This window comes from Engystomops pustulosus, chromosome 3 (assembly GCF_040894005.1).
Source record: "Engystomops pustulosus chromosome 3, aEngPut4.maternal, whole genome shotgun sequence".
Taxonomy (NCBI): domain Eukaryota; kingdom Metazoa; phylum Chordata; class Amphibia; order Anura; family Leptodactylidae; genus Engystomops; species Engystomops pustulosus.
The window spans coordinates 191,335,328-191,357,499 of record NC_092413.1 but is presented as its reverse complement, the minus strand read 5'-3'; the positions used below and the strand labels follow the sequence as shown (position 1 = coordinate 191,357,499).

Genomic DNA, 22,172 nt, shown 5'->3' with positions numbered 1-22,172 from the left:
AGCGGCACGGAGACATCGGGGCACGGAGACATCGGGGAGCGGCACAGAGACATCGGGGAGCGGCACGGAGACATCGGGGAGCGGCACGGAGCAGCACGGAGACATCGGGGAGTGGCACGGAGACATCGGTGCACAGAGACATCAGCGAGCGGCACGGAGACATCAGGGCACCGAGACATCGGGGCACGGAGACATCGGGGAGCGGCACGGAGACATCGGGGAGCGGCACGGAGACATCGGGGAGCGGCACGGAGACATCGGGCAGCGGCACGGAGACATCGGGCAGCGGCACGGATACATTGGGGAGACTTCAGTGGAAGAAGAGCAGCGGATCCCGGGACAGCGTATCTCCCGACAAGTAAGCGGATGTGCCGAACAACTGCAATCTATTCTTCACTGTGTTTTTCACTTAAATGATCCTGTGTTCACTGTTTTTATTCTATTCTTCACTGTTCTTCACATCTGCTAACTTGTCGGGAGATAATATACGCGCGGAACAGTGAAGAATAGATTGCAGATGTTTGCATACATCTGCTAACTTATCAGAAGACATTCTTTTTCAATTAATTAACACATTTTATTCCCGAACCATGGTCCCTTTGAAAAATGCTCGAGTCTCCCATTGACTTCAATGGGGCTCGTTATTCGAGACGAGCACTCGAGCATCTGGAAAAGTTTGTCTCGAATAACGAGCACTCGAGCATTTTAGTGCTCGCTCATCTCTAATAATTACATAATTTTCTTCTAGCTCTTTTAACAAATCAACATCTGAAAAGATATGTCTGAAATGAAAATCTTGGGGGATTTTAAGACCAAATTGATTTGTGGTAAATTAATATGCATGTATACTGTTTACTATCGAGTAAAAAAAAAATAAACACGGATAAAGGTGGGTGCAGGCATCAAAGAACTAGGCCTCAAGTCCTCCAATAATATGTAAAAAAAAAATGAACGGTTCTCCAATTATAGTGGTAAACCAAGATGTGACCTTCCTAATTCCATAGCAAGTGACAATAGTATACAGGCGGTTCCCTACTTAAGAAAACCTGACTTACAAATGACCCCTAGTTACAAACGGACCTCTGGATTTTGGTAATTTGCTGTACTTTAGTCCGAGGCTACAATAAACAGCTGTAACAGTTATTAATGGTGCCTATAATTAAGATTTATTGTTTATGCCGGTTCTTATGACAACCCAACATTTTTAAAATCCAATTGTCACAGAGACCAAAAAAAGTTTGACTGGGGTTACAATAATAAAGTATACAGTTCTGACTTACATACAAACTCAACTTAAGAACAAACCTACAGACCCTATCTTGTATGTAACCCGGGGACTGCCTGTATTGCTATTGTCACTTGCTTTGGAACAAATTAGACCACATCTTGCTTGGTTTACCACTACAATTGGAATGGTGCTCATTTTCTATATATACACACAAATAAATAAAAATCATGGAGCCACCCCAGTTCCCAAAAAAGTTTATTTTATTCCACTGTAAAAAAAAAAATGATTAAGAGTCACATAGACTAGACAAAGGACAGTGCCATGATAAACATTTAGGGTGCTAATATCAGTAGATGTATACTATTAGCAGTAAGCGACCAATAAATATATAATCCACAGATGAATTGTTCTTTCCAAAATGTCCATATTTTCCAAATGTGACCTTTTTCTAAGGATAGTTTTGGCTCAAAGCTCCAGCAACCAGTCCTGAAACTTCAGTTTTCTCCTGGCATTTGTTTCCCCAAAATTGACAAAAATAAGTTAATGTATCTATACTGGAAACACTTTTTGTTCAAATCAATAATGAAGTGCTGGCAAATATTACAGTGAATTGGAGTGATTCATATTTAATTGCAAAAAGAAAAAAAGTCTTTTACAATTATTTTCAAAATTGTCTAATGAGAGTGAATTTAGGCAGGTTCTGACTAGTTACACAATGGAGGGTGGTCACCTTTCTATCAATACAAAAATGTATGCACAGCGTTAACTGAAAGCCAAAATAGAGAGTCACAGAATGAGTAATGTTCACTAGAAAGATATCTCATTCCTAAGTATTGCATCATATGTGGACGGGCAGTAAGTTTTGTAGAGATGTTCTGCTAACACATTACTACCAGGTACCATCTTTACTTTTCCATTATTCATGTAGTTCCATAAATGCAATCCATAGGAATCATCAAAAGTAGGCAATTTTTTCCAAACCTCGTAATAACTTTTCCATCCCGGGTAAGAGATAGGGTAAAACCGATTGGGCTTGAAGATAGTAATGTTTGCACACAAAGTTTCGTTATTCTCATTAAATTTTGGTAGATCACAAAATGTCTTTATCACACGGGTAAAGAGAACCGGACCTTGGTTTCCCCATGCGTGGCTATTGTAATTCTTAACAAAGCCCTCCATACATTTCTGGGTGAAATTGTGACGAGGAGAGAAGCCAAAAACACCATTGCTGGAAGATTGAGCGTGTTCTGCAGCCAGGAAATTCTGCTTGGGAATGGTTCTTATGGAGATGACATCTGTATCCAAGTATATGCCACCATATTTCCAGACCAGAACTAATCTGCAGCCATCGGAACTGACATGGGTCCAGTAACTCTGCTGTTGTATATTAATCTGTAACTCAAAATCAGAACAAAATCATTCACTAACAATCATTATAACTAAGCAAGTTGTATATATAACTTTAACTTTACCATGATTAGGACTATATTATGAGTATGGACTAAAGTGCTAATGCAGTTTCTCCAGATAATTGTGTTAAAAAACCATTTTGTTGTAGTTTGGTTGATTCCAGGTTTGGAAGAAATAACACTATGTTTTCTCTTCTATGATCAACTGCGAGTGGTGTTATTGAAAAATTGAAACATTTAGGAACTATAACAACATAGCCAGGAGGTGGCAGACCATGTAAAGGTACAGAGTGGGATTGCAGATTAACCATATGAGGATCAGCACAAAAACTATGGGGCAGATTTACTTACCTGGTCCAGTCACGATCCAGCGGCGTGTTCTCTGTGGAGGATTCGGGTCTTCCGGCGATTCACTAAGCTAGTTCTCCTGATGTCCACTAGGTGTCAAGCGACACATTTTTTTTTAAATATGCGATTTTTCCAAATCCGACGGGTTTTCCAACGGGCACGCCCCCCCATTTCCGTTGCGTGCATGCCGGCGCCAATGCGCCACAATCCGATCGTGTGCACCAAAATCCCAGGGCAATTAAGGGAAAATCGGCGCAAAACTGTAAAATTCGGTTAACCCGACATAAAAACGCGATTCGGGCCCTTAGTAAATGAACCCCTATGTGGCAGAATATAGGTTTTCCTGGTCAAGGAACTGCAGACATCACCAAGAACAATGCATAGCAGAGATGTGGCTTTAGTGATTGCAGTTTTTGTGACTGGGCACAAAGTGACTGGGTGACTTTAAAGCCTCTGCATAACACTTTGATCTCCTTTGATGTCTAAGATTTGGGGAACATTTACTAAGAACAGTGCAGTCTGTACTATATGTAGTTTTGTAAGTGGAAAACCAGCTCACCATCGTCGTTTCCCACTTGAGTTCATCCTTGGGCACGGAGAGCTCTGCTGTGAAGAGTCGATAGCAAAATCCAAAAAAGTGTTTTCCAGCCCGAGGATATAAGGTGCAATTAAACTTTATAAGAACATCAAAAACGACATATGGGGGCACATTTACTTACCCATCCGCTCAAGTTCCCCAAAAGTGCATTGTCTGCGATTCACAAAGATTGTGCGCACAATATCCTGCACCTGATATCCCCGGGCTGGATTTTACTGTGTGCAGTTTGCCTGCGCAGTGTGCAGAGAGTGACAGATTCAGAATTTCTGGTGCACGTTCTTCATGAATCTGGTGCCCCCTTTTTTTGGTGCACCTTTAACATGGGGCATGCAACACAATTCTGTTGAACTTTGCATGATAAATCTAGCACACAGTCTGAGCACCAATATGTCAACTTCAGTGCAGAAATGTGTGTTGCGTAAAGAATAGTGCAGTCGCACCATAAAACGGTTGTGTGTGACACAAATGTGGCGGGGACCCTTCTTAATTACCTGTGCAAACAGTTTGCACCTAAAATAATGTGAAAAGTCTGCCAGAAAACTGCTGCACAACCCTTAGTTAATGTGCCCCTTTAAGTATTGTGTGTGCCTCAACCTTACTCTGCACTAAGATCTATGTCTAAAACCTCTTCATGTCATCAGTGACAGTATGCAAATATCTAGAAAGTAACTAAGTCTATAGTGTCTCTCATGCACATGTCAGGTTGTGAATGAGATTTCACCACTAGTCAGTCTAGTATATTATTTAAATGTTACTCGGTGTATATAATCCCCTCTGGGCTGTGTACATAGACCCCTGCAAGGGTCATTTCGGATGTGCTGATCTATTACTCCTTGTACATGTGTTGTAATTTTTTTTCTGGAAAATTGAATAAAAATACAGTTGAAGAACAAACTAAGGCTATAGAGAATTGTGCAGCCACAAATGTTGCAATTTTCTCCTTTTAACATTCTCACTACATTCAGAAATTGAATCAATGGATTTAACTTGAGTATCATTTCTAACATTACAGCCAGTATGTATGTTATATTACAAATGTGTCCCGCATAGGTAGAGCTGAGCTACTGTATCTAAGCTGCCATCATACAGACATCCACCTTACAAAGAACTGAGCTACTGTATCTAAGCTGTGTTGTTAGGAAAGATTTTTTATTTTTATGCTTCTTCTAAAACACATATAGCATTTTTGGGGTTGAGTGGTAAAACATATATTTGGGCCTGGTATCCAAATGTTTTAAGACACTAGCAATCAAACTGATTCTGCCCCTTACGCTAAGTGTCAAATCGAGTAGCGTATAGCACAATGCCGACACGGGACTGTTTGTGATGGGATAAATCTCTACCTGAGATCAGGAAGTTGACCTAGACCTCTAAGAAGTCAATTGATATCTTCCAGTGTGTGAAGCAAAGTCCATTCTTTCTAGACTAAAGCTAAATTAGCTATAAATCGGTAAACAATTGATCAAGAATTGCCAAAATATTATATATTATATTAATCACAAACAGTATTTAAAGCAGGAATATTACTAAAAACAGTATCCCGGTAAGGAAGATTCAGTCTCTCGCGTTGTTTTATGGGTCATGTGTGTTTTTATGGAAACACTAAGAGCACAGTGACAGCCTTTTTTGATAAGCCACATTTTAAACCACTTCCCCATTAAAGCTTTTGTTTGATGTTCTCCCTGTATTTGAAAAAGCAGCTCCAACAAGTCTAGCGATAAACACTTAAGTGGTGATATACAAGTGAACAACTAACTGAATGTAGGTAATGACTAGAGATGAGCGAGCACTAAAATGCTCGGGTACTCGTTATTCGAGACGAACTTTTCCCGATGCTCGAGTGCTCGTCTCGAATAACGAGCCCCATTGAAGTCAATGGGAGACTCGAGCATTTTTCAAGGGGACCAAGGCTCTGCACAGGGAAGCTTGGCCAAACACCTGGGAACCTCAGAAAAGGATGGAAACACCACGGAAATGGACAGGAAACAGCAGGGGCAGCATGCATGGATGCCTCTGAGGCTGCTTAATCGCACCATTATGCCAAAATTATGGGCAACAGCATGGCCATGACAGAGTGACAGAATGAAGCTAGATAGCATCTAAAACATCCAATAATTGACCCTGACACTATAGGGGACGGCATGCAGAGGCAGCGGCAGCAGCTGCAGGCTAGAGAGTGGCATGGCGACATATCCTAAATGGACTCAGGCTTCAAACCAATGGGTGGCAGAGAGGAACCAAAGGAGGTGAGCAAGAAGCGCTCAAATAATATCGGTACATGATAAAAGTTTGCCAGTATATTTTGTGGATTACACAGCAGGGTGGCGACAAAGTTAACATGGAAGCCATGAAAACAACCCAAAATTCTGCCTGACACAGCTCGTTTGATAAGGGGACCATGTATGGAGGCAGTGAACTAGTAGTAGATTAAAGGTGCTGCAGTTAAAACTATGTTAGTTGGATCTTGGCATGGAGCTGGCGCTCCGCTGCCAGGCGAGCTTTCGCCAATCCAAGCCCCTGTCTCTAGGCTACTCCCCAAACAGCACTTCTAAGAACCTTTTGTATAAGATCAAGTGTAGTAGCGTTCTTATAAGTTTGTGATATGGCGGGTGAGGGGAATGTAAACAGATGCGCAAGAAGCGCTGAAATAATATCGGTAAATGATAAAAGTTTGCCAGTATATTTTGTGGATTACACAGCAGGGTGGCGACAAAGTTAACAAGTTTGATGTGGAATGCCCTGTAATAGCTCTTGGGCGGTGTGCCTTTTATCGCCTAGGCTCAGCAGTTTGAGCACCGCCTGCTGTCGCTTAGCGACGGCACTGCTGCTGTGCCTAGAGCTACCGACTGATGGCGCCATGGCCACGGATGGTAATTCGGAGGAGGAGGAGGTGGAGGAGGGGTGGGAGGAGGAGGAGGTATAGTAGGCCTTTGAGACCTGGACCGAGGTAGGCCCCGCAATCCTCTGCGTCGGCAGTATATGACCGTCCCCAGGGTCAGACTCGGTCCCAGCCTGCACCAAGTTAAGTGTAGTAGCGTTCTTATAAGTTTGGAATATGGCGGGTGAGGGGAATGTAAACAGATGCGCAAGAAGCGCATGATGCGCATGGAGCTGGCGCTCCTTTGCCAGGCGAGCTTTCGCCAATCCAAGCCCCTGTCTCTAGGCTACTCCCCAAACAGCACTTCTAAGAACCTTTTGTATAAGATCAAGTGTAGTAGCGTTCTTATAAGTTTGGGATATGGCGGGTGAGGGGAATGTAAACAGATGCGCAAGAAGCACATGATGCGCATGGAGCTGGCGCTCCGCTGCCAGGCGAGCTTTCGCCAATCCAAGCCCCTGTCCCTAGGCTACTCCCCAAATAGCACTTCTAAGAACCTTTTGTATAAGATCAAGTGTAGTAGCGTTCTTATAAGTTTGGGATATGGCGGGTGAGGGGAATGTAAACAGATGCGCAAGAAGCGCATGATGCGCATGGAGCTTGCGCTCCGCTGCCAGGCGAGCTTTCGCCAATCCAAGCCCCTGTCTCTAGGCTACTCCCCAAACAGCACTTCTAAGAGAACCTTTTGTATAAGATCAAGTGTAGTAGCGTTCTTATAAGTTTAGGATATGGCGGGTGAGGGGAATGTAAACAGATGCGCAAGAAGCGCTGAAATAATATTGGTAAATGATAAAAGTGGAGAAGTGGATGACTTTTGGAGGTAGCAATGGAGACAACGTGTGGAGGCTGCTATGGAGACAATTTAATTTGGATAGTGCCTGTATGTGGCAGTCCAAAAAAGTTTTCAAACCAGAGGAGCAGGTAGGTGGCCCTCCAGAAAAATGAAATAGATTGAGTGCCTGTATGTGGCAGTCCAAAAAAGTCTTCAAACCAGAGGAGCAGGTAGGTGGCCCTCCAGAAAAATGAAATAGATTGAGTGCCTGTATGTGGCAGTCCAAAAAAGTTTTCAAACCAGAGGAGCAGGTAGGTGGCCCTCCAGAAAAATGAAATAGATTGAGTGCCTGTATGTGGCAGTCCAAAAAAGTTTTCAAACCAGAGGAGCAGGTAGGTGGCCCTCCAGAAAAATGAAATAGATTGAGTGCCTGTATGTGGCAGTCCAAAAAAGTTTTCAAACCAGAGAAGCAGGTAGGTGGCCCTCCAGAAAAATGAAATAGATTGAGTGCCTGTATGTGGCACTCCCAAAAATTGTTTAAAACAGAGGACCGGGTAGGTGGCCCTCCAGAAAAATTAAATGCATAAAGTACTATAGCTAGAGCCAGTGGGCCCTGGCAAAAAATAGCCAGTTTCCTCTGCTTTAGTGTACAAAGAGGAGGAGAAGGAGGAAAATGAGGAGGAGGAGGAGTGGATAAATTATTCAGGTTGAGCTTCCTTCACCTGGTGGAGATTGGAAATTATGAGAAATCCAGGCTTTATTCATCTTAATAAGCGTCAGCCTGTCAGCGCTGTCAGTCGACAGGCGTGTACGCTTATCGGTGATGATGCCACCAGCTGCACTGAAAACCCGCTCGGACAAGACACTAGCGGCAGGGCAGGCAAGAACCTCCAAGGCGTACAGCGCCAGTTCATGCCACATGTCCAGCTTTGAAACCCAGTAGTTGTAGGGAGCTGTGTGATCATTTAGGACGATGGTATGGTCAGCTACGTACTCCCTCACCATCTTTCTGTAAAGATCAGCCCTACTCTGCCGAGACTGGGGACAGGTGACAGTGTCTTGCTGGGGTGACATAAAGCTGGCAAAAGCCTTGTAAAGCGTACCCTTGCCAGTGCTGGACAAGCTGCCTGCTCGCCTACTCTCCCTCGCTACTTGTCGCGCAGAACTACGCCCTCTGCAGCTAGCGCTGTCAGAAGGGAAATACTGATTCAGCTTGTGCACCAGGGCCTGCTGGTATTCATGCATTCTCACACTCCTTTTCTCTCCAGGGATGAGAGCGGAAAGATTTTGCTTGTACCGTGGGTCCAGGAGAGTGAATACCCAGTAATCGGTGCTGGAATAAATTCTTTGAACGCGAGGGTCACGGGATAGGCAGCCTAGCATGAAATCTGCCATATGCGCCAGAGTACCAATGCGTAAGAATTCACTCCCCTCACTGGCCTGACTGTCCATTTCATCCTCCTCCAACTCCTCCAACTCCTCTTCTTCTGCCCATACACGCTGAACAGTGAAGGACTGAACAATGGTCCCCTCTTGTGTCTCGCCAACATTCTCCTCCTCTTCCTCCTCATTCTCCTCCACCTCCACCTCCTCCGATATGCGCTGAGAAACAGACCTAAGGGTGCTTTGGCTATCAACAAGGGAATCTTCTTCCTCCGTCTCTTGTGACGAGCGCAAAGCTTCCGACTTCATGCTGATCAGAGAGTTTTTCAACAGGCCAAGCAGCGGGATGGTGAGGCTGATGATGGCGGCATCGCCACTGACCATCTGTGTTGACTCCTCGAAGTTACTCAGCACCTGACAGATATCAGACATCCACGTCCACTCCTCATTGTAGACTTGAGGAAGCTGACTGACCTGACTACCAGTTCTGGTGGAAGTTGGCATCTGGCAGTCTACAATTGCTCTGCGCTGCTGGTAAACTCTGGATAACGTGGTTAATGTTGAATTCCACCTCGTGGGCACGTCGCACAACAGTCGGTGAGTGGGCAGTTGGAGGCGGCGCTGCGCTGCCCTGAGAGTGGCAGCATCTGTGCTGGACTTCCTGAAATGCGCACAGATGCGGCGCACCTTTGTGAGCAAATCAGACAGATTGGGGTATGTCTTGAGGAAACGCTTCAAACCAATGGGTGGCAGAGAGGAACCAAAGGAGGTGAGCAAGAAGCGCTCAAATAATATCGGTACATGATAAAAGTTTGCCAGTATATTTTATGGATTACACAGCAGGGTGGCGACAAAGTTAACATGGAAGCCATGAAAACAACCCAAAATTCTGCCTGACACAGCTCGTTTGATAAGGGGACCATGTATGGAGGCAGTGAACTAGTAGTAGATTAAAGGTGCTGCAGTTAAAACTATGTTAGTTGGATCTTGGCATGGAGCTGGCGCTCCGCTGCCAGGCGAGCTTTCGCCAATCCAAGCCCCTGTCTCTAGGCTACTCCCCAAACAGCACTTCTAAGAACCTTTTGTATAAGATCAAGTGTAGTAGCGTTCTTATAAGTTTGGGATATGGCGGGTGAGGGGAATGTAAACAGATGCGCAAGAAGCACTGAAATAATATCGGTAAATGATAAAAGTTTGCCAGTATATTTTGTGGATTACACAGCAGGGTGGCGACAAAGTTAACAAGTTTGATGTGGAATGCCCTGTAATAGCTCTTGGGCCGTGTGCCTTTTATCGCCTAGGCTCAGCAGTTTGAGCACCGCCTGCTGTCGCTTAGCGACGGCACTGCTGCTGTGCCTAGAGCTACCGACTGATGGCGCCATGGCCACGGATGGTAATTCGGAGGAGGAGGAGGTGGAGGAGGGGTGGGAGGAGGAGGAGGTATAGTAGGCCTTTGAGACCTGGACCGAGGTAGGCCCCGCAATCCTCTGCGTCGGCAGTATATGACCAGCCCCAGGGTCAGACTCGGTCCCAGCCTGCACCAAGTTAAGTGCCTCATGTGTCCCACTGACATCTTAGGCACCAAACCGGAGTCCAGGCACTTATGGTCCATGCCAACCATTCTTTGGAACAGACCCTCTTGATCCGGCCACTGCCCTAATTTATCTCAAGATTATTTAACACCATTTTGCTGTCTTCAGCCGAGACATCTATATAGGCTTTTGAAGCAGGTTATTCTGGTCTCCTTTTGCCCCTGACGAGCCCAATTGAAGAGGCGAAACATGACATGTAGGGTTCTCAAGACCAGATGTGACCCTGCAGCTACACATTTTTTACCTGCCTATTGCCATTAATACCCACCATTTTCACAATAGAGGACACATCTATCTTTCCCCTCTAGATAGGTCGGGTACTTGTTGCATCACAAGAGACTCATTTCTGGACACCTCCTTCCCCCCCTCCTCCCCCCTCCCCTGTATTAGGGTCAGAGGGCCGTTGGTAGGGATAGGCTCCAGACGGGGCGGCAGCCATCTAGGGCTGCGGCTCCGTGGCGAGGTTCGAAGGGTCGGACAGGGACCACTCATCTTTAATACTAGGGTCTTATAGGGTACCCCGCACTCTACACCCTGGAGTGCCCCACCCCCACCCCTTCTTACCATTGTCTCATTCTCTCGGAGTTTCCGCACCACACATCTTCTTTAAGCATCGATACAATATCACAGATGGTATCTTTTCTGCATGACATTCGGCATCCCGCAATGGGATAACCTCTGCAGAACCACATATACCCAGAAAATTGTGAGTGCCACTCTGCATCATCGGTGCCTACACCCATTATACGGCATCATCCTCACGAACACTGGTAACTGACACATCTATTTTTGTATTTAACATTTTTAAGGATATTTTGCATTAAAAGCTAAGTTTTATATTGGTCCTCCACTTTCCTTGTACTCTTTGTTAGCCTATAGGGCAGCATCTCCAGGCTAAGCAATCTGGAGATGTGGACATTAAGGGCTTGGGCGTGCGGGTGGGTTGCACTATATTTGCGTTTCCGCTCCAGCGTCTGGGGTATGGAGAGCTGAACGCTGGTGGATGCTGTGGAGGATCGTGGAGGCGACGATGGGGTTTTTGTGCCAGGGTCCTGGGCAGGGGGCTGACTATCAGCTGAAACAGGGGAAGGAGCAGTGGTGTGCACGGCCGGAGGTGAACGGGCTTGGTGCCACTGAGTGGGGTGTTTAGCATTCATATGCCTGCGCATACTGGTGGTAGTTAAGCTAGTAGTGGTGGAACCCCTGCTGATCCTGGTTTGGCAAAGGTTGCACACCACAGTCCGTCGGTCATCCGGTGTTTCCTTAAAGAACCTCCAGACTTCTGAAAATCTAGCCCTCGCCGCGGGAGCCCTCGCCACGGGAGCTTCACTACGTGACACATTTGGCGCTGATTCACCTGCTCTGGCCCTGCCTCTCCGTCTGGCCCCACCACTGCCTCTTCCAACCTGTTCTGGTCGAGGACTCTCCTCCGTCTCAGAAGCACTGTGTTCACCCGGCCTCTCAACCCAGCTTGGGTCTGTCACCTCATCATCCTCCGATCCCTCAGTCTGCTCCCCCCTTGGACTTCCTGCCCTGACAACAACTTCACCACTGTCTGACAAGCGTGTCTCCTCATCGTCGGACACCTCTTTACACACTTCTTCCACTACGTCAAGAAGGTCATCATCACCCACAGACTGCGACTGGTGGAAAACCTGGGCATCGGAAAATTGCTCAGCAGCAACCGGACAAGTGGTTTGTGACTGTGGGAAGGGTCCAGAAAACAGTTCCTCAGAGTATGCCGGTTCAAATGCCAAATTTTCCTGGGAGGGGGCAGACTGGGGGGGAGGAGGCTGAGGTGCAGGAGCTGGAGGAGTGCCGATTTCGGTGACATGGGTGGACTGCGTGGAAGACTGACTGGTGGACAAATTGCTCGAAGCATTGTCGGCAATCCACGACATCACCTGTTCGCACTGTTCTGGCCTCAACAGTGCTCTACCACGAGTCCCAGTAACTTCAGACATGAACCTAGGGAGTGTAGCTCTGCGGCGTTCCCCTGCTCCCTCATCAGCAGGTGGTGTCTCACCCCGCCCAGGACCACGGCCTCTGACCCCTGCAGTAGTTGGACGCCCACGTCCCCGCCCTCGTCCTCTACCCCTAGCCCTCGGGTTAAACATTTTGAAAATGAAAGTTATAACTTTATTTTTTTTTTTACTTTTTTTTGTGTTTTTTAGTTTTTTTTTGGTTTTTTTTTGTGTTTTTTAGTTTTTAAAGCCAAACAATGCTATCCTATTGCTATGGCTATTTTCTAGCCAAGTATGAAAGCACACTGCTATGCTAGATGAGATGACGCTGAGTTATGAAAAAATAAACGTAAAATAAAAAGGAAATGGCAGACTGTGCCTAATTGAAATCCAACCCCTAATAAATTTTCCCACTTCGGTCTTTGCGATGGATATGTGCGTCACTAAGCGCTAAACACAGCGGTCGCAAGTCTCACTCCAAATTCCTGACAATTGGCTAGTATATGCACTGCAGCAAGGACAGCCACCAGCAGATCAACCAGAAATAAAATATATATAACGCTATTGTAGGCGTAAGTAAGCCGTTTGGATTCTCCTTTGGCTATTTTCTAGCCAAGTAGGAAAGCACACTGATGAGATGACGCTGAGTTATGATAAAATAAACGTAAAATAAAAAGAAACTGCCAGACTGTGCCTAATTGAAATCCAACCCCTAATAAATTTTCCCACTTCGGTCTTTGCGATGGATATGTGCGTCACTAAGCGCTAAACACAGCGGTCGCAAGTCTCACTCCAAATTCCTGACAATTGGCTAGTATATGCACTGCAGCAAGGACAGCCACCAGCAGATCAACCAGAAATAAAATATATATAACGCTATTGTAGGCGTAAGTAAGCCGTTTGGATTCTCCTTTGGCTATTTTCTAGCCAAGTAGGAAAGCACACTGATGAGATGACGCTGAGTTATGAAAAAATAAACGTAAAATAAAAAGAAACTGCCAGACTGTGCCTAATTGAAATCCAACCCCTAATAAATTTTCCCACTTCGGTCTTTGCGATGGATATGTGCGTCACAAAGCGTTAAACACAGAGGTCGCAAGTCTCACTCCAAATTCCTGACAATTGGCTAGTATATGCACTGCAGCAAGGACAGCCACCAGCAGATCAACCAGAAATAAAATATATATAACGCTATTGTAGGCGTAAGTAAGCCGTTTGGATTCTCCTTTGGCTATTTTCTAGCCAAGTATGAAAGCACACTGATGAGATGACGCTGAGTTATGAAAAAATAAACGTAAAATAAAAAGTAAATGGCAGACTGTGCCTAATTGAAATCAAACCCCTAATAAATTTTCCCACTTTGGTGTTTGAGGTGGATATGTGTGTCACTAAGAGCTAAACACAACGGTAGCAAGTCCCCCTGCAAATTCCTCACAATATGGTACTAGCTGCAAATAAAAAAAAAAAAAGTATAACGTTATTGTAGCCCTAAGAAGGGCTGTTGGGTTCTTGTTGAATCACTCCTGCCTAACACTATTCTAATAGAACACCCTAACGCTTTCCCTGACCAGCAGCAGCTCTCTCCCTAGCGGCATCCAGACACAGAATGATCCGAGCAGCGCGGGCAGCGGCTAGTCTATCCCAGGGTCACCTGATCTGGCCAGCCAACCACTGCTATCGACGTGTAAGGGTACCACGTCATGCTGGGTGGAGTGCAGAGTCTCCTGGCTTGTGATTGGCTCTGTTTCTGGCCGCCAAAAAGCAAAACGGCGGGAGCTGCCATTTTCTCGAGCGGGCGAAGTATTCGTCCGAGCAACGAGCAGTTTCGAGTACGCTAATGCTCGAACGAGCATCAAGCTCGGACGAGTATGTTCGCTCATCTCTAGTAATGACATGTTAAAGGGGAGTTCCCATTACAGCAAATTAATGTTATTCTTATTGTATTATAAAAAGTTATCCAATTTTCCAATATACTTTCTGTATCAATTCCTCATGGTTTTCTAGATCTCTGCTTGTTGTCGTTCTATAGAAAGCACATGGACCTGTGTAACATTACATGAGTATGGTCGGTTTTCTGTCCACTGGAAGCAAACAATGAAGCTTTCTATAAAATGACAGCAAGCAGAGATCTAGAAAACAGTGAAGAGTTCATACAGTAAGTATATTGGAAAACTGTATAATGTTTTATCATAAAAAACAATAACATTAATTTGCTGAAATGGGAAAGGTGAGGTTTTGTGTGTGTGTATGTTCCTGATGCCAGGGTCATAAGACTGACCTCATGCTTAGTCCGTTTCAGTTACTTTGTGACAAGAAAACGTGTACCATGTTAGCTTGTGGAAAATCCCGCTATGTTTTCAACGGGAAGTGAGAGCCCGTGTTACTAGACCAGGAGTCAAAAAGACAGAGCCTATTTTATATATTTGTCTTGCCTTATTTCATTGCTGTTAACATTTGTGTTTACAAAACGCTATATAAATGCCACATTTATGCATGTGTTAACATTGTGTTTACTATGCGTTTTGTAAATTCAAATGTTAACACTAATGTAATTAAGAAAATCACCTCTCCTCAGCTGTTATAATAGGTTTCAAAATGCATTAAAAATGCAACATGTTAAATCCCAAATTAACAGTAGTGTCCTCTCCTGTATATAACCCCTCACATGGCTTGTATCCTCTCCTGTATATAACCCCTCACATGGCTTGTGTCCTCTCCTGTATATAACCCCTTACATGGCTTGTGTCCTCTCCTGTATATAACCCCTCACATGGCTTGTATCCTCTCCTGTATATAACCCCTCACATGGCTTGTGTCCTCTCCTGTATATAACCCCTTACATGGCTTGTGTCCTCTCCTGTATATAACCCCTCACATGGCTTGTGTCCTCTCCTGCATATAACCCCTCACATGGCTTGTGTCCTCTCCTGTATATAACCCCCTCACATGGCTTGTGTCCTCTCCTGTATATAATCCCCTCACATGGCTTGTGTCCTCTCCTGTATATAATCCCCTCACATGGCTTGTGTCCTCTCCTGTATATAACCCCTCACATGGCTTGTATCCTCTCCTGTATATAACCTCTCACATGGCTTGTATCCTCTCCTGTATATAACCTCTCACATGGCTTGTGTCCTCTCCTGTATATAACCCCTCATATGGCTTGTGTCCTCTCCTGTATGTAACACCCTCACATGGCTTGTATCCTCTCCTGTATATAACCCCTCACATGGCTTGTGTCCTTTCCTGTATATAATCCCCTCACATGGCTTGTGTCCTCTCCTGTATATAATCCCTTACATGGCTTTTATCCTATCCTGTATAAAACCCCTCACATGGCTTGTAACCTCTCCTGTATATAACCCCTCATAAGGCTTGTATCCTCTCCTGTATATAACCCCTCACATGGCTTGTGTCCTCTACTGTATATAACCCACTCACGTGGCTTGTATCCTCTCCTGTATATAACCCCCTCACATGGCTTGTGTCCTCTCCTGTATATAACCCCCTCACATGGCTTGTATACTCTCCTGTATATAACCCCTCACATGGCTTGTATCCTCTCCTGTATATAACCCTCACATGGCTTGTGTCCTCTCCTGTATATAACCCCTCACATGGCTTGTGTCCTCTACTGTATATAACCCACTCACGTGGCTTGTGTCCATGTGGATTTGAGACATTTGCAACAAAAAGTCTCAAAAAGAAGCCAAAATTTGCACCTGCCAGGATAGGAAAAACTGAACATGTATCACAAGTAAAAAGACAGGATCATACATAAGATGCAAAAAAAGAGCCGCCAAATGTCTCTGAAATTCACCTCAGAGAGACAAAACTATGGTGCATGTGGGTCATAAAGTTCCCCCAGTGTTTCTGTCTGAAAACCAGGTCTTATGACCCAAATCCAAAATGTTCAATACCTGAATAGTGGGGTTTGGGTCCAATAATCACTACTTTATGTCACGGGTGCCCCTGCGACCCATGTCTCGGGTCACAAGCACACCCTTGTACTTTTGTGTGTCTCCCCCCCAGACCTGTTGCCTCATTTACCCCTCTGGGTTTGAGCGGCAACTCCTGTGGCTTGGGGTACGTGTCCCCGCCACCTAGGGCTAGCGCGTGCTAGCTCTGTAAAAAGGGCCAGTGCGCTGCTAATTGGTTGTTGCCAGCCACTAACCTGTTAGCCAGCCTCTTCTATGACCCCTACTGGATCTTTGTGCTTTAGAGAAAGCTTGTTCTCTATGTCCTCTGCGTTGATAGTGATTTCCTGTTGTGACCTTGATTCCGTTCCTGACTTTGCTCCTGTGCTGCCTGTCCTGACCTTCCACTACATCCCCGACTCTGTTCCCATGCTGCCTGTCCTGACCTCCTGCCTGTCCATGACTCCGTCTCTGACTCATGACTCTGTACCTCACCTTGTCCGCCACCGCAGAAAAAGTCGTACCTGTGGAGCCACCTGGTGGTACCATGCCGCAGCAAGTTCAACCCGCTTTGCGGCGAGCTCTGGTGAAAACCGGACCAGATGCTGCAACCAACGACCAACTCTAGGCAATAGTCTATTGTGTGTCGACTCTTTCTATATATCCCAGTAGCCAATAGTCACAAAGCCCCCAGTAGCCAATAATCACTGTGTTTCCAGTAAGCAGTTATTACAAAGCCTCCACAAGCCAGTAGTCACAGTGCTCTCAATAGTCTTTAGCCATGGTGTCCCTAGTAGCCTATAGCCATGGTGCCCCAGTAGTTGATAGTCATGCTGCTTCCAGTAGACAATAGTCATGGTGCTCCCAGTAGACAATAGTCATGGTGCTCCCAGTAAGCAATTGTCAACGAACTCCCAGTACCCAAAAATCTCATAGCCGCAGCAGCTGTAACTCAGTATTATGACAGGTAAGTCTCAAAAGATAAGGATGAAGGATGTTGGATGTAAGAAGATGGTTGGCCAAATAATGCCCTACCTAGAGAAAAGCAGACAGCAGTTCCCCAAAAAGACAGGTCAGTGGACCAATAACACGATAGAAAGGGACTTTTTTGGATAAACCCTCTTGTTATCCTATATAATTTTATGGATTTGAGTCCAGCAATCTCTTTGAAGCATTTTAAAACTCTTCTTTTACACAGCCTAATAAAATGGTGCAAACAGGAGGCACAGCAAACATCTGGACAAAGTTTTGCAGCTTTTCTGCCTTATTGGTGGTTAAGAGTCTTGACCATAAATATGATAGTATAGATGGAAGGCTTTGGTTGGATGTTAGCTGTGCCTTCTGTTTGCAACTGTGTTTTTATTACGGAAAATTGATCATAAAAATTTTGCCCATAAAGCCCAGCAAGCATCCGATCAACTGGTTAAACTGCCATATTCATGGTCAAGACTAAGGCAGTATAGTCATAATGTGTTTGTAAAGGGTGCAGCACCTGCTGCCAAGGGTTGTAAAACTACATTTTTGCCATTGTTCTACCGAGTCACTTTATGGTGATTCAACTTGTATAAATGTCGGCAGTGGTGCCATATTTAGCACCCTGACCAAACTTCACTTTCTGCCACGGATTCTACATATTGCCACAGTTGCTCCAGTGACCTGACAAAATATTCCCAAACTTGCTACTGAGGAATTTTACCCCAAACACTATGACTTCCTACAGAAAACCGTCTACTGCAGTTTTTTTTTTTTTTTTTTTTCTGCAGATCTGCCACCACTGCAATCCTGCTGGATGATCCGCATCCTGCCACCTTCACCCCTTGTTGATGATGAAACCACTTCTTGACCTGGTTAACTCAAGCAATTCGCAACAACCTCATAATCATTAAAAACTATTTGGCCGTCACCCTTTACAGGATAGAAGTAGTTGACATAAAATGGTCTTGAGATATCAAAAAAGGTGGGATTTGTCGATGAATTTCAAAACAACTGTTTCTCCTTCATTAGTCTGAAGAATTTCTGCAGGTTCTTTGTACATTGCTCTAGACAAGAATGTAATCAAAATGCATTGACCGTGCATTTTGCCTCCTCCTCGGCCAATAAGCCTTCTTCACAGGGCTGTCAGTCTGTCCCTATACACAGAAAGCAAAGAAACTGACAAAATCATCAAGGGCGACCAGGATCAAAACTGATGTAGAAGACCCGATGTAATCACTAGTGAACTGCCAACAACTACAATTATTCCTCTCTGTGCGCAATCTCCACACCAAGGGGTCTTAGTGGTGCATGGAGGGGGGTACAGCGAGTTGGTAGGTAAAAAAAGGGGTATTCCGGGAATATGAACGTCTGACACAAAAACCCCATGATGATATAAATAAATGAATACAATAATACTCAATGTCATTAGTCACAAAACGGAGCTTAAATAGTTTGATTTTATGATTTACAAAATTTATGGCCTCTCTAAAGTAGGTGGAGTTATCACTAAGATGGCCGCCACTGGAAACTACAAGTTCCATGATCCTTTAGTTCGCAGTAACTCCTCCTCCCTCTTATGCTCTGCTCCCAGTGATGATGTAACAGGTTTTCTTGCTCTGTTACCATAGTAATGATATGTAACTGCCATCACTACACACCAGCCATACTGGATACATTGCAACCAACCGACTACAGCCAAACGTATTGGTGATCAGATGACCTGCCCAGGCAGGTGCAGGACATGTGATGTGGACATGTGACCAGCGGCCATCTTCTATCCTGTGTATGCTCTGCAACGGACTGCGCAGAGGAAATTAACAGACTGATTAAAGGGCCAGTAACATTTTAATTCTTCACTATAGTCTATGTCAGCAGCATTCTCTGCTAAGGGGAGCAACATTTTAAATAACAACTAATTACACATTAGCTTATATTTTGAGTGCCCATTTGTATATGAATTATGCTGATTCCTGGAATACCCTTTTAATGGTCACAAATCAATTGTACAATGCTACACCAGGTAGGACCTCTTCATGTATACTGCGGTGCCGGAGGGTTTATGTCCTCCAGTGTGGTCAAGCCAGTTTGCAGCCTATGAATAAGCTCCATTGAGTGCACTACACTTTAGACACAGAACTATTAATTCAGACAACCATATCATTAATAAACAAGTTAAATAATAGTGGGCTGAGCACAGAACCCTGGGGTTCACCACTAATAACTGGTGACCATTCTGAGTAGGAATCATTGACCACGACTCTTTGGATATGATCCTTCAGCCAGTTTTTAATTCTATTGCAAACATTTCCTGCAAAACCTATATAGCATATTTTGCCCATTAGTTGTCTTTGAAGGACAGTATTTAATGCCTTTGCAAATTCCATTAGGGAATCTCTGAAGATTTTCAACTGGGGATCATCAAAAACAGAATTGAGTTCTTTAACCCCTTAAGGACGCAGCCATTTTACAGCTTAAGGCTCAGCCCCATTTTTTGGATTCTGACTTGCGTCACTTTATATGGTTATAACTTTTGAACACTGTTACTTATCAAAGCGATTCTGAAATTGTTTTTTCCCCACATGTTGTACTGCATTTTAGTGGTAAATGTTGGCTGTTTTGCGTTTATTTTCCAAAAAAAGAAAAAATGATGAATTTTTTGAAAAATCTAAATTTTTTGAAATTCAAAATCATTACATTTTCAGGTAGATAGATTTACCACCTAAATAAGTTGCTGCATAACATTTCCCATGTGTCTACTTTACATTTTCATAATTTTTGAAATGTCTAGATAATATACTTTGATGTCGCTCGGCTTACAAATCGAATAGCGATTTTCCATATTTTCAGAATTTACTCTTTTGCGGATAAATACAGTTTTGAATGAAATGTTACATATTTAGTATCAAAACCCCCGTATATAATCAACCCATTTTCAAATCTGCACCCCTCAAACTATCAGAAACAGCTTTTAGGAAGATTGTTAACCCCTCGAGATCTTCATAGTAATTGAATCAAAATGGAGGTGAAATTTAGATTGGTCAAATTGTTCCGGTTATATGCTCATTTAGCCCTAAAATTTACACATTTCCAAAAGATAAAAATAGAAAACCCACCATACAATTTGTTCTGCAATTTCTCCCGAGTGCAGAGACCCCCCACATGTGGACATTACTTGTTTTATGGGTACACAGCGAGGCGCAGAATGGAAGGAGGGACCTGCAGCTTTTTCGCTTTTTCGTTATTGGGGCCATGTGCTGGCATTTTTTTTTGCGGAATGAGATGCTTTTTCCAGTGTTACCATTTTGGGGTTGGTATCACCTATTGTTGAAAATTTAGGAACTTGTTTTTGAGGGTATGAGTAGAAAAGCATCAATTCTGTACTGGATTTTTGACTTTTTTTTTTTCGTGTTCACCGTTTAGCCTAATAATCATGTTAGTTTTATTCTATGGGATGATACAATTATGGGGATACCAGACTTGAATATATTTTCTTACATTTTACTAAATTTGTCAAATAAAACCGTAATGTGGGAAAAAATCTATCATTTTTGCATTGCCGTCTTCCAAGTGGCATAACATTTTTACTTTTTTGACTTGGGAGCTGGTTGATGGCTTGTTTTTTGCAGGACATGCTGTAATTTGCAGCAGTATCATTATGGAGTACATATGTTTTTTTGATCACTTTTGATGGCATTTTTTGTAAGATTGAATTGGTAAAAATGTTAATTTTTGGTGGGTTTTCAATAGTTTTTTTTAACGGCGTTCATCGTACGGGTTCAATAATGATTTACTTGTATTCTATGGGTTGTTACGGACGCGGTGATACTATATATGTGGGGTTTTTGTTATGATTTAGACTTTTTTGGGGTTATATGTCTCTTTATATGTTATGGGGCTTATGGGCATTTTTATTGATTTATTACTTTATTTTTTATTGAATAACACTTTTTTTTACTTTTTCACTTTTTACACCATGGGAAATGACCAAGCAATCATCTGATTGCTTGTTCATGATAATACGCTGCAATAATCATGTATTGCAGGGTATTATCAGTGTTAGCCTATGCACTTGCATAGGCTGGCACTATGCCAGTAAGATGACGTCACAGACGCCATCTTACTGGCAGTGCCTGCAGGCAGTGCTGGGGACCAGATCGGACCCCCCAGAGACATGTTAGATGCCGCGGTTGTGCTGACTGCGGCATTTAACAGGTTACACACCCGCGATCGGAGCCCACTCCGACCGCGGGTGTTACACTGGGGTGCCGGCTATTAGTTACAGCCGGCACCCCGTGTTTCCCGATGCCGGTTCGGATCTGATCCAGAGCCGAGCCGGCATAAGCGCCGTGGCGGATATATCCGCCACTGAGCGCTAAGTCACTGCGCTCCGTGGCGGATATATCCGCCACGGAGCGTGAAGGGGTTAAGAACTCTGGGGTGTAACCCAACTGGTCCAGAAGCCTTGTACACATTTATGTTATTGAGCTTAGATTGGATCATGTCTACATTTATTCACTGAGCAAAAACGGATATTCATGTCTACATTTAGCCAGTCTAGTATACTACAGAAAGGATCATCCGCACTGGAACCACCCACATCAGATGTTCTTTCTATTGTATAAAAGGAGCTCTTGTTCACTAGTTACCAATCCACCAATTCTAGTATTTAGGGATCCCACTTCCTCTGACCTTTTTTTTTTTTTTTCAAATTTATATACTAAAGAATATTTTAAGTTTTGCTATCTTTGGCCACTTCTCTTTCATTTTGTATTTTAACTAACGGGGTTACTGTACAACTGCTGAGGAAGCTGGGGGTGGGGGGCAAAGAGACTGAGCCACAGGTCGTAAAGCCAGATCACAGAGGCTAGGGGAGCCCCTTAGCTGGAGATAATCAAAAACAAATATAAGAAGTTTACCACAGTCACGATGCCTGAATCCATAGTAAGTGTCCCTGATTTATCATTCTTGATTTTGATGGTAAATTTCCTTTAAGGCTACTCCACTCCACCTACCATCTTTTCTGTTGTTGGCTCCTCCATGGACCATGACAAATAGGTTATCCTCAGCCCCTCACAGTAATTTATCCACCCTTCCCACCACATGCCGAA

General features: G+C 44.1%; 1 protein-coding gene across 3 annotated transcripts in view; it reads right to left on the bottom strand.

Annotated features, from left to right (window-relative positions):
• Positions 1-1,470: 1,470 nt before the first annotated feature.
• The window catches only part of LOC140122505 (alpha-1,4-N-acetylglucosaminyltransferase-like), a 37,105-nt gene continuing 16,403 nt past the window's right edge, over positions 1,471-22,172 (bottom strand). For 2 of the 3 annotated variants that reach the window (XM_072143439.1, XM_072143441.1), the window contains exon 3: positions 1,471-2,626. In XM_072143439.1, coding sequence (XP_071999540.1) covers positions 2,036-2,626 — 591 coding nt within the window. In that variant the 3' untranslated portion in view covers positions 1,471-2,035. The remainder of the gene's footprint in view (positions 2,627-22,172) is intronic. The other variant, XM_072143440.1, reaches the window with a different exon arrangement.